Source organism: Pleurodeles waltl, chromosome 1_2, assembly GCF_031143425.1.
Source record: "Pleurodeles waltl isolate 20211129_DDA chromosome 1_2, aPleWal1.hap1.20221129, whole genome shotgun sequence".
Taxonomy (NCBI): Eukaryota; Metazoa; Chordata; class Amphibia; order Caudata; family Salamandridae; genus Pleurodeles; species Pleurodeles waltl.
Window position 1 is genome coordinate 1,109,464,279 of NC_090437.1, and position 13,205 is coordinate 1,109,477,483.

The 13,205-nt window shown below is 41.1% G+C and overlaps 1 protein-coding gene across 2 annotated transcripts in view; it reads right to left on the reverse strand.

The window, feature by feature from the left end:
• SLIT2 (slit guidance ligand 2) overlaps positions 1-13,205 on the reverse strand; it is a 598,494-nt gene that overhangs the window by 83,195 nt on the left and 502,094 nt on the right. For both annotated transcript variants that reach the window (XM_069202176.1, XM_069202175.1), the window contains exon 27: positions 12,191-12,288. In XM_069202176.1, coding sequence (XP_069058277.1) covers positions 12,191-12,288 — 98 coding nt within the window. The remainder of the gene's footprint in view (positions 1-12,190; positions 12,289-13,205) is intronic.

Consider the following 13,205-nt stretch of genomic DNA (forward strand, 5'->3'; position numbering starts at 1 on the left):
TACATACAAACACACGGTGTTAGAAATGGGGTCTTTGGTTGGCAGTCAGATCACCCCCTGTCCCAGCAAGGACCCTCACTCTAGTCAGGGTAAGCCACACACAATCCAAATTATCTTGTGCCCACCCTCTGGTAACTTGGTACTGAGCAGTCAGGCTTAACTTAGAAGGCAATGTGTAAAGTTTTTGTGCAATAGATCATGCAATAACACAGTAGAACGTCACAAAAACACACCACACAGTGTTTAGAAAAATATATATTATTTATCTGATAAGATGCAGGTCAAAGCGATTAAGATGCAATAAGTACATGCTGAAATATCACATTTAAAAATTATATAAAGTGTCTTTAGTCTCTTAAAAAGCAACAAGTGTCTCTTGCAAGCACGTATGCCTGGTTTGCTTTCAAATTCTTCGCAAGGGACCGCAGAGGAGGAGATGCTTGGAAAACGGGGAGGTGTGTGTCGATTTTTCCAGCGCATACAGACGATGATTCATTGAGTTGTCATGCAGGGCAGGCTTTGCGTCGATTTCCGAAGCGTAGACTGGGATCCAATTCAGGTTGCGGGGATTTCGGACGCTCTGGGGATGATGCGTCGAAATCCTGGGCGTGCCGGAGGAGGTCACAGTGGCTGCGTCGATCCGGTGGGTGATGCATGGAAATTTCTACCGCATGGCAGGCCCTGCTTCGATTCCTCTCAGGATGTCGGGCTGTGTCGAATTTCTGGTCGCAACTCTGGTGCTGCATCGCTCTTCTCCTTGCGATGTCGGGCTGCGTCGTTTCGGTTCGGCGTGCAGTGATTTTCTCAGTTCCATCCTGTCTGCCAGGGTCCCAGTAGGGGGTGTGGCAGTCCTTTGTGTGAGGGCAGGCTACTGTAATTTGACATGTAAGTGTCAGGCCCTCCACCCTCCCAGCCCAGAAGGATTTAAGTGCAGAGAAATACTCACTTTCTAAAAGTGGCATTTCTAAAATAGTAATATTAAGTCCAACTTCACCAGTCAGCAGGATTTTGTATTACCATTCTGGCCATACGAAATATGACCTTGTTAGTCCTTTCAAATCAGACTCTACCACTCAAGCAGTATATGAGGGTAGCCCTAATGTTAGCCTATGAAAGGAGCAGGCCTCACAGTAGTGTAAAAAAGGAATTTAGGAGTTTTACACTACCAGGATATATACACTGCACAGGTATATGTCCTGACTTTTAGCAACATAGCACCCTGCCCTATGGGCTACCTAGGGCCTACCTTAGGGGTGACTTATATGTAGAAAAAGGGGAGTTTAAGGCTTGGCAAGTACTTTTAAATGTCAAGTTGAAGTGGCAGTAAAACTGCACACACAAGGCTTGCAATTGTAGGCCTGAGACATGGTAAAGGGCTACTTATGTGGGTGGCCCAACCAGTGGCGCAGGCCCACGAGTAGCATTCAATGTACAGGCGCTGAGCACATGTAGTGCACTTTACTAGGGACTTAAGCCAATTGGGTATTAACCAATGTCACAATGTTTTAAGAGAGAGAGCATTTGCACGTTAGCACTGGTTAGCAGTGGTAAAGTGCTCAGAGTCCTAAAACCAGCAAAAACAGTGTCCAAAAACTGGAGGGAGGCAGGCAAAAAGTTAGGGGTGACCACCCTAAGGCTGTCAGGTCTAACACAAGGAATATAGGTATAGTTTACCTTTATAAAACAACACATTCATAAGTTTGACACTGGGGCTGTGTACATTTTTTGAAGAGGGGACAGGGGATCAGAGGGCTGCTGCAAAATGACATCAAGAGTTGAATTTCTAAAGTATTTACCATCAATCAGCAGACAGAATGGGAAACAAATATACTCCTGTGAAATGCAGGAATATTTGCATTTCCATGGTTGTGAAATCTAATAGTGAGGTTTTGGGAAAGGGGTTCTTCACAGGAATAACTAATTAACCTTTAGATGAAACAAGGGTCAATCATGCATATGCACATGTTGGCATACTCGTGCATACACATGGGGAATTGGGAATAGGGAACTTTGGCGATCATCTTCTTGTAGCAACACTCGGGATATGGTGTAGGCTAAATCCTTCTATGAGTGGCTTACGAAGAAGGGGTTTTATTAAATATGTGATGATATTGAGAGGCATACTCAACTAGTTCTGTACTTGGAAGGAAAAAACAGAACCATGTGTAGACATTTCAGATGTATCTACTTTCAAGTTCTTTGTAGCTAAGCTACTACCTGCTGACTCAAATCAAATAAATGATATCTTTATTTGGTCTAAATTTAGACCATAAAATGACAGTAAAAACACTAATACATACAAAATATGTCCTGTGGCAGAGGATAAGAGCAATTACAACTATTAGCTTCCATGTAATTTAGAAAAAATAGCAAGACGCCTTCCTAAAATGTTACCTCAAGACCAACTTGAACATCATTTCAACAACACATTTTAGCGGAATCGTATTATAGATTAATAAATTTCCGATCTCATCTACGTAAAGTACACTGTGCAGTTAAACATTGGAACATATATAAAAAAATAGTGCAAAATTAAAAACATTAAAAACAAAATTTTTGGCCGGGTCCACTCATAGGAACATAATTCTGGTTCTGACAATCTAAAGTGCAATGTGCTATTATTCTAGAAAATGCCTCATAATCAAGCAAAATTAAAAAGCATTAAAAACATAATTTTGGCCAGATCCACTCATAAAAAATACTTCTGGTTCCAACAACCTAAGGTGCAATGAGCAATTATTCTAGACAATAACACAAGCATAAATAAGACATTTTAAAAAGTCAGATCTCATTCCCATAGGCCCTCTGTCATTTTATGGCCGCTCTAATAAAGCTCACAACAGCATACCGGGTTTCTGGTAAGACAGCAGATTGCAAATATCTCAAACTGTCTATGTATGTTAAAAGGGGCATCTGTTAAAAAATAGGGCAGAGAAAACGAGCCCAACATACAGAGTACAGCTTGCAAAAGAGCATAAAATGAACCGCAGACTGGGTTGAGGTTTTATCACATGGACAACAGGAACAGATAGTTGTTCTAGTCCCAGCCAATGAAAAGGCTATCAAATGATGGATTAAGTTAAGCCTTAACCTTGTTCTATGCTGAGGGTTAGTTAGCCATAAAAAGTACATATTCACCTGAGATGTTATCCAGTTGCATAAAGTTCACAGAGACCATGATGAGGGCCCTTTACTATATGCCCTTCCTCCATATGAGATAAACATTTTTTTTTACCATGCTCTTTAATTTGAATGTGTATCTCAACAGGGAGATCAATAAAGTATTTAATTCCAGGTCACAGAAGTTATTTTTGACATATGCAAGCCAGGGTATGGCTTGCCAATTGTCTCATTTTAAACAATCTGCTAAAACCAAGCGGGAAAATGCAGCTTTTGGTGTGGCCCAAATTTTAGTCCATAATAACAGTGGGGCCAGACTCACCAGATCCCCGATATAGTCTGTGCCTGATTCGAAGTGGAGAATCAGGCTAGCTGTACTGTGGGGTAAAGCCAGCAGGCGGGATAAAAATGTATTTTCTACAACTTGGAGTCGCCCAGAAGAAGAACAACCCCACACTCCTGTGCCATAAGTCCCAAGGGGGATGCATTTACTTTTATACAACTGAATCAGTTCTTTAAAAGGCTTACATCCAAGCTTGCTAGCAAATCTAAAAAGAGTGTCAGATGCAGTCCCCATTTTAGGGGCTCTTTGGCTGGTCAGCCTCTCCCAGGACCCAGAGGCATCAAACAAGATACCCAAATAGTTAAAAAAGGTTCTTTCACCATCTGAGTTCCACCTATCAGGAAGGCCTTTCTTTTGGTACGCTAGGGCCGCTAGTCAGTATGAAAGATTATTGGAAATTGACTTTCAGCTTTAATTTGGTCATAAAATAATAAAATCCATTCAACAAATTTTGGAGACCATTGGCAGTTAATACTAAAAGAATAGCATCATCTGCATAAAGGAGAACTGGGACTGCTTTTGAGCTGAGATATGGAATGTCCAGGCTAAAAGAATCTAGATAAGTACCTAGTGAATTGATGTACAATAAAAATAAGAATGGGGCGAGAATACAGCTTTGACATACCCCATTAGATACCCTAATTGGACTTGTGCATTCCCCAGAAAGTGCGTAGCACACCTTGGTAGTATCTGTACGCAATCTTTGCACCAGGTCCACCAAAGCAGACTAGATACCGGCCTGGTCCATTAAGTCCCATAAGATCCCACAGTCCACTAAATCAAAAGCACAGGAGAGGTCCACCTCTCCCGGCTTTCACGTATTTATCCCAGACAAGATTTAAACTTAAGGCCTGCTCCACTGTCCCTGAGCTGGATCTAAATCCGTATTGAAACAAGGAAAAGAGGGCAGTATCCTCTGCCCAGATTTCTAACTTATCAAGAATTACTCGACTGAGAATCTTTAAAGGTGGGATCTACCAGGGAAATCAGAAGATAACAAGTAGACGAACTCCGATCTCCCTTTTTAAAAATCGGGACAATAATGGACTCTTTCCATGAATCCCTTTGATTACCTTTAATGGCTGCCTCTCAGAACCTTAGTCAATAACGGGGCCCATACCTCGATATTATGTTTGAATAAAGCAATTGGGATCCCATCTGGATCTGGAGCCTTACCACTTGCCGCACTCTGGATTGCGCTAATTACATACGACAGATCAATAAGATCGACTAGCCATTCATCCCCAGCTAAAGCTGACAGAAATGTTGCAACTTCCCTTTGGGTGGAAGTGACTTCCCCAGATTAAAACATTTTGTGATCTGTCCAATCCTGGCTGCTAATATAGCACTCAATTCCAGGCGAGGAATTACCCGTAAAAATAAAAGAGTTTACCTTCTTTTAGCTAGGCTGCTCTGCCTAGATCGCCCCATGCCTTGCTCCTCAATTCGCACTTCCTTTTCAATAGGGCCTGTTTATAGGCCCTTCTTGAGCTAATTATGACCTCTTGATCACGTGGGACATGCGCAGTAACCTTTTTGAGCTTTTTGGTAGATATATTATTGAACCAAGAATTTGCTGGGCGTCATTTTGTCTGTTTGTTAGAGGTTAGTTGACCTACCTATCTCATCACTTATATTACAGAAGCTCTTAAGGATGACTTCCTGGGGTCTATCTAATAATAGGCACCAAAGAAAATCAGGCTCCAGGTTTATAATTAAATTAATGAAGAGTATGTCTGGGTTAACGCTGTTCCATTTTAAATGAACCCCTTTATGTTTTTGTGTGGTTGATGGGGGGGCAAGTAGATTTTGCTGGTATTACGGAGGAATTACCTGTCAGGACAGTGTGAATAGGGTGATGATCACTAAAAGGCAGTGGGTGGACTTTAAAGTAACACAAATTGAACACCAAGTTAGAGGATATCAAGACAAAGTCAATCGTGGTGCCTCTACTTCTCTCTGTAATAGTAGGGGGTCTACTGTCATCTTCATCCATTGCATCTGCGGTATCGGCCAGGCTATAAGACAAAATTAATCTATTTATAGCTTCCCCGTATACCGAGTGTGAAAAGGGACCACTAAAATTGCCGTGTGGATCGGAAAATCCATATACATGTTCCCCGCAAAATTGACATTTTGCAATGTTAAAATCACCTGCCCAAATCATTGAAATGACCGCAGCATTTTGTATGCCACAGAAGGCCGTAAGATTCTTCTCTAGATCCTCCACAGTCTCTGCTGTCTGGGATGAGAATTGGTTATAATAATAATTTACTAACATCAGGTTTAAGGATTTGGCTATTTGCAGGTACACAATTTGAAATTTGTGGGTAGACGTCACCACAGTAACCTTAGGAATATCTAAGGCACATGAGAGAAAAATTGCTAAACCCCCTTTTCCCCTACCCAACAGTGAGGGGATGACAGGAGAGCAATAGGACATACACCCATTCAATGACACAGGATCAATAGCCCATGTTTCCTGACAGCATAAAATATCATAATCAGCAACATATTACAGCCAATCCTTATTATGAAGTGTATCTCTTATTCCAGCCAAATTACAGGATAAAAGCTGCAGGCCCCGCCTATTCCCTGGACTATTCATCTCAAAAGGCAACCCTGAGGGAGGCTCACCAGGTCCAAGATTGACTTCACTACAATCAGGGGCAGACTCTGATGGTTTAATCGCAGCCTTAGAATCACTAGATTTTGGTAAGTTCAAGCATCAATATTCAATAGATCTGAAAGAACGGTTACAATTAAACTCTACATTCTGAGCTACAGCTGATAGAGGTGGACAAAAGAAACTCAGGGATCGGGCCATGATCCTGCTTTGTATTCCATCTACATGACTCAACCGAGATAACAAGAAGTGGACCCAATTGGGATTCTTAAAATTTAACACAATACAATTCCCTTCCATTAATTTTAATGTGGGGCCCACCCAGCTTACTCTACGGGCCATAATGATATTGTTGCTTATTGTATGGTGACATTTAGCGTTTTTCTTACACCAATCCGCTGCTTTATTCATTAAGCTTTGTGTGTCCTCGTATACATCAGCTCCAAAGGTGGGGCACCGACTGACACCACTCTATAGGGAGTACACTCAGGGGGTAAGTGCAAACGGGCAGAAATCCCCTTTGCCTGGGGAAGAGGCTGTGAATTAGACTGAGAAGGTTGAGTTTTAGGTAAGTGATCTACCAGTTCTCTCTGCCTATTAGAGCGAGGCCCAGCACCCTCACTAAGATTGTTAGTAGAAGGTATAATGTTGACAGGAACATCAGTAACAATGGGATCTACAATTAAAGGAGGGTCTGAGTTAGCCTGGGCCCTCTGATTATCAGCAGTTAAATTTGGGAGGGGCTGACCCGAAAATTCGGGCCAAGAATTACATTTTGGTGCAGGCATCAATCGGTCCATTTTACACTCGATTTGTTGTAAGCGAGTCAGTATTGGCTGCATGGTGTCAGTAAACATCTTTCTAAAGTTCAATAGGAGGGCCTCCTGTAAAGACAGCAAACCCTCTTTGACAGAGTCTGTCAACTGGGAAGCCCCCACTGCTTCCTCCCGATTAGCGCTTAAATCGATCTTATGGGCAGCCACTTTCTGCTTTTTAGATCTTGTTGTACTTTCCCCTCTTTTCCTTTTTTGTATTAGCAGGACTGGAATTGACTACTGATGTTGTTCCCCCTGCTCTAGACCGAGGGCTGTGAGGCATCGGGGGCTGCGAATGGTCAGCTTTTGGGGCGGATGTAGCAGATGGTGACACTAACTGCATGGATTGCCATCCACCTTCCTCTTCATTCTCCAAATCCTGTGATGAGTTAGGAGCTAGAGCTGAGCTCGGACTAATCAGTACAGATGACAATAAGGACAGTCGTCTCTTGACCAATTCAATCTCCTTACTGAGGGCACCGACTGCTCTTTGCAGATAACCATCCATTATAGGGTTGGAAGTAGGCGCAGCTGATAGTATATGTCTACCCATATTTACTGGTGTCATATAAGAAAAAAAGGGGTCCCTCAAAAAATTAGTCTCCAAATAGTCCCTAAGATTTCTCCCAGCACTGACCCACACAATAATTAAAAATACTATATCATATACCTTGGGTACCAAGGAAGAGGTAAGTAATATGATATAAATAAACTGCACAAAATAAAAAGTAAGGCGTGGGTGGCCTAACCTCGTTTGGTAGCAAGTGGGCAAAGTGCACTAGTTTTAAGGTCCTCCTAACACTATTGAGGAGGTGAGTGGCATGTCCCCTACCGCAGCTGCTGTTGAGAGGGAGGGCAAGTTCTAAACCTCCCACACGGATCTAGTGTGTGTCCACTTTTTCCCCCCAAAACAATACCTCCTATTAGGGTTTAGCCTTTAGATTGCTAATAAATCCCTATAAAAACGATCAGATTTTGTAATACTAACAATTTGCGAGGGGACCTTAAGCTGCTTAGCGTAATATTTACAACATCCTAAAATCCTGTCTTAATTTCACAGAGGCCGTTTCGATCTGAGGGGAATTAAACTAAAAAAGAGGGGTGGCACAGCCCAGCCTCTGCCGGGCTCTGAAGGGCACTGACGGGGCTGCCCTTGGCCCGCGCTGTGGTGTGCCTCCTTGCGCTTTATAGTGCTCGTTGGAATGACAGTGGGAGCAGGTGGTGCAAAAGATTGCCGCCTCCAGGGGCCTCAAAGCGGTCTGGGATATGTAGCCCCCTCCTGTCTCGGTAAGCGCGTCCTGTGCTGCGGTGTTCCCCCTTGCGCTTTATAGCACTTGTTGGAATGACAGTGGAAGCAGCTGGTGCAAAAGATGGCCACCTTCAGGGGCCTCAAAGCAGTCTGGGATATGTAATCCCTTCCATTCTCGGTAAGCGCGTCCCGCACTGCGGTGTGCCCCCTCAGGCTTTATAGCACTCGTTGGAATGACAATGGGAGCAAGTGGTGAAAAAGATGGCCGCCTCCAGGGGCCTCAAAGCAGTCTGGGATATGTAGTCCCCTCGGATGTCAGTAACTGTCACTCTAGGTTCACATAGTACCCTCATATTCACAATTTCCACTACAAAATATGATCTTTAAATATAACTCCAGGGGTGAAGCAGAAAGGCATTACCATCTGCATATGAATACCTTGTATACATTGGCCTTTGCTGGATCAGCTTCTGAATGAAAAATATCTGTGATGGGGCAGAAAGAATAAAGCACTGTTTGGCTTGAGAGGAAATGGTACTCATATCTGATGGTTCAAATGTTGGACCTTAACTGGTCATAACAGAAGTAAAATCAAGAAATCCTTGAAATGCAGCCACAAACTTGTCTTCACCACAATTTTACAATCGAAGTAGTTGTCTTAGTGAAGTATGACCGATTTGTGAAAGATGTCCTGGTGAATGGAAGCTTGAGACAGTGATGCTAAAGAATATAGTAAATGCAGTATTTGTTTCTCCGCAGCACTGGATGGAGGCGATGTATCAGAAATGTTACTGCTACTTTGACATCACAGTAATCATCTATACATGGCCATCTTTGCATTTTGTTATTTGAAACTTTAATATATTAACTGTTAAGTGTTGCACTGAACGCCTATATAAATGTGCATTCACAGTAGAACATCTTCAGGAAACTTCTCAAGACCTGGCTGTTCAAGCAGTAGCAGCACCTCCCCTTCTCACCACCCAACCATCTCCCCCTCCCCTCCTCAGCGCCTTGAGACCCTCACGGGTGAGTAGTGTGCTTTACAAATCCCTGATTGATTGATTGATAAAATAGCGATTTTAAGTCATGTGGTATAGCTCTAAAACTTTAGGAATAATCATTTTTTGTTTTTATTTCACGTGATTCTTAATGATGTTAATGAAAAGTTTTCACTAAAATGATAATGCATTTCTAAAAAGAAATGTTTTAAATTTTAATGTTAGAAAACGTAGTTCTGCACTATACCTACAGAAGTGTATTAAAGTTATTTTGTTTTAAAAATACTGTAACATGAACACTGAGCTTATAATGATTAATTTATCATTTTGAATGTTATATGTGCTTTAAGTAGCATAATAGAATGTGCCATTTTAATTCACTTTACTTAGCCTAAGTGATGCCTACTAGGCCCTGTTTCATAAAAAGTGTAGAAAAATGTTTAGCCATTCAGGCTAATGTGTCATTCTCTCAGGTTCCGTTCCCATTAAATGCTAGCTTGGAATTAGATATCTTATAGTTTTACGCATAGTGAGCCTGAGACAGTAACCTTGAACCCAGTACATTGCGGAAGTGTGGAAATGGACTATATGCAATTGTTTCAAATCGTACAGAGAAGCTAAGATGCCTTTCTCATGATGGACTTGGGAATATGTCCCTATGTTGCAGTTCCATGTCATGCGATGGACTTTGATTGAACAGTGAAATCTTCTGATTGATCTCATGCAGCTGATGGACGAATCATCAGTCACTTTGGACTTTAATATACCTTTCCCCAGTTGAATTAACAGCATTCTTCTTGCCTTTCCCTTTAGGAGCAGAACCCCTTAAACTCGGAGAAGTACAGAACTCTGTACCCTTGCCCTTCATTTTCAATGCTTTGCTGAGATTTAGACATTTTTCCCTGACCCAAGAAGAAGCTCTTGCTTGAGCTTCAGAAATGCTGACACCTTCCCTTTTACCTACTTTTTGCCAACTTTGGTTAGCCACATTTTGGCCCAGATGACATTTTTCCCAATTCTTTTGTCTTTTTTGAAACTTGTCAATTTGTAGGGTTTTCCCTTTTGTCTTAGCTAGCCAACTTAGAAGTCTTTTGAATAGCCTTCATGCTTAAAAGAACTGAACAGCATTTATTTTCAACTCATCAAATAATTCTGTTGATGTTTTGAATTGCTGTTGTTGAGTGCTTAATCCTCTTGCTGTTAGTTCGTCTAAAGTTTTCCAATGCCTTGGGTCAACCCATGATGATCCTGTACAGTTTTGTTCTGAGAATCATTTATATGAATCTGAGTCTGAATCTGTAATAAAATCCTTAACTTTATTCTCCACTGGAGTTTTCCTAGTATGGCCTCATAGGTCATACTGTCATTTAAATTGTGCTGTTTCAGATTTGATGCCTAATTCCTCTACCCTTTACGATGAGTGAAAAGACTCACTGACCTCATTAAAAGCATAATCAGTAATGCTTTACCAGAGGAGACACACATTATAGAAAGGAATTTCTCATGAGGGAGTCTTGGACTAAATGAATCGAGGAAGAAAATGTTAACTCCTCCATATTCCTCTTCTAGCGTTTCTGTGAAAATGGGGAATATTACATGCTCTCCTGAGGTAAGGACTCATAGTTCCACTGAGCAAACATCATTCCAAAAGCCGAAATCATGAAAAGGGTGCACAAACCTGATGTTTTGGGCATAATATTGCTTTTTCACTCCTTCCTAGACTACTTTCCTAAATGGTAAGAAAATGCTGTCTAGTAACTGTCAAGTGTCAAACAGGAACTGCTAAGTTTATTGTTATGGGACACTTTCCTACCAGAAACTACATATGCATGTTTTCGCGTTTATTAGATAAAGCTTATCACCCCAAAAGATAGGGAAGGTTTATTCTGAGATAACGTTTACCTTTTGCCTGAAAGTGCCATGAACGGAGCTTAGTACTTTGCAATGTAGTGAGTGTCTTCTATTCCACTGCCAGAACAAAACATTTGTCCAGTACCCACCAGAGATTTCAACTGAACACTAAGTTTTCAAACATGACTTTTTAAATGGCACACATAGCTACCAGGAACAGATGTGGTGCGACAGTGAGCAGGTTATGTGTGAGGCACTACTTCCGATCCTTAACGCTCGCTACACAGCAAAGTTTAAATATTGTGCAAGTACAGAAAAAACTCCTTGCAGTAGTAAATGGGTAAACAGAGATAAATTAAATGTAACCTGCGTTTTAATCCACAGGGACAAATGTTGTCTCCAGTGGTTCTCAAAGAATGACTAAAGGAAATGAAGGGGTCATGTTTCCAATGGGGGGGGGACAGAGGAGAGAGAGGAATATGCACCCGTTTTGGGGATAATTGAGTGAGCCTTTCAGTCTCTTCTGGGGAATAATTTTTTTGAAAGATTATTAAATGAACTGCTCTAGATGAGATATTCCAGATGTGGCTGCAGAAGCAACTTTCTCATCTTTTCATTACCTGTCTGGAAGTTGGCTAAGATCTGAAAAAGAAGGTGTCCACCTGCACACCAAATCAAACTAAACAGAGTGGAAGATACTTTCCTATGTTGATCTGTTACCTCTGGTCCTAAATTATTCAAGGAAGAGTTTAACAAAGGGAAATAATAACTTTGCATATGGAAACGACTCTTCTAAAAGTCATATTATCTCTTGAGGGTGCTTTTAATGTACAGCACACATTTAGCCCCTTGCTGGTTCTAGTTAAATGTATTTACTAAAATAAACTTGAAAATTACTATAGGATAAACAATATATGCTGATGCAGAGTATAATATACTATTTATTAGATTTGTTAAACCAGGAGAGGGGTATCATGACTCAATCGAGAGACATGGTCCCTCCCCTCACATATTATACCCTGTGTGTGTGTGTATATATATATATATATATACACACACACAAACATATATATATATATATATATATATATATATATATATACATATATATATATATACTAAATAATCCCCAAGTTTTAGCTCATTAATCCATATTAGGGTTTGCTGATTATGAACTTTGCATACCAGAATCCATCTTTCTCTCCTTCTTTCAAGTGGCACGTTCCTCCATGTTCACACGGGTTGCTGATGCAGGCATGAATTGGGATATCACAATCTTGGCCCTGCCAAGAAAATAGAGAAATATTTGATTCAATGTATGAATAGTCTCAAAACACCAAAGGAACTATTAGGTAATTCTAGGCAAAGAAATGTTAAAACATCAACATTTCATCTAGAAATTAAAACAAATAAAAAAACACTACAAGAATCAAACACCTTTTTCTATAGCACACCATTTATTTAGGGCATGGGCACTTCAGTTATCTTTTGGATATCATTATTTGGTAAGTCAACAACATCACTTTCGAGCCGATAAATAAACCCTGTGTTAATAACTTACTATTTGAAGGCTTAATGTGTATTCTTTTTAATATATGTTCACTCTCAAAACACAGATTAAAACTTGCAGATCCTACATTAGACTTAAAATCAGAATGAAAATGTCACTTACCCAGTGTACATCTGTTCGTGGCATCAGTCGCTGTAGATTCGCATGTTTTGCAATAGCTCGCCATCTGGTGTTGGGCCGGAGTGTTACAAGTTGTTTTTCTTCGAAGAAGTCTTTCGAGTCACGGGACCGAGTGACTCCTCCTTTTGTCTCCATTGCGCATGGGCGTCGACTCCATCTTCGATTGTTTTTCCCCGCAGAGGGTGAGGTAGGAGTTGAATTGTAGTAATAGTGCCCATGCAATGGAGTGACTAAGTATGTACCTATTTAAGGTTGAGATGATACATATACAAATAGTTGAAGGTAACTTCCAAACTGCTACAGGCTCCCGGGGAGGCGGGTGGGCACATGCGAATCTACAGCGACTGATGCCACGAACAGATGTACACTGGGTAAGTGACATTTTCAGTTCGATGGCATCTGTCGCTGTAGATACGCATGTTTTGCATAGACTAGTAAGCAGTTATCTCCCCAAAAGCGGTGGCTCAGCCTGTAGGAGTGGAAGTAGTTTGAAATAATGTTCTTAATACG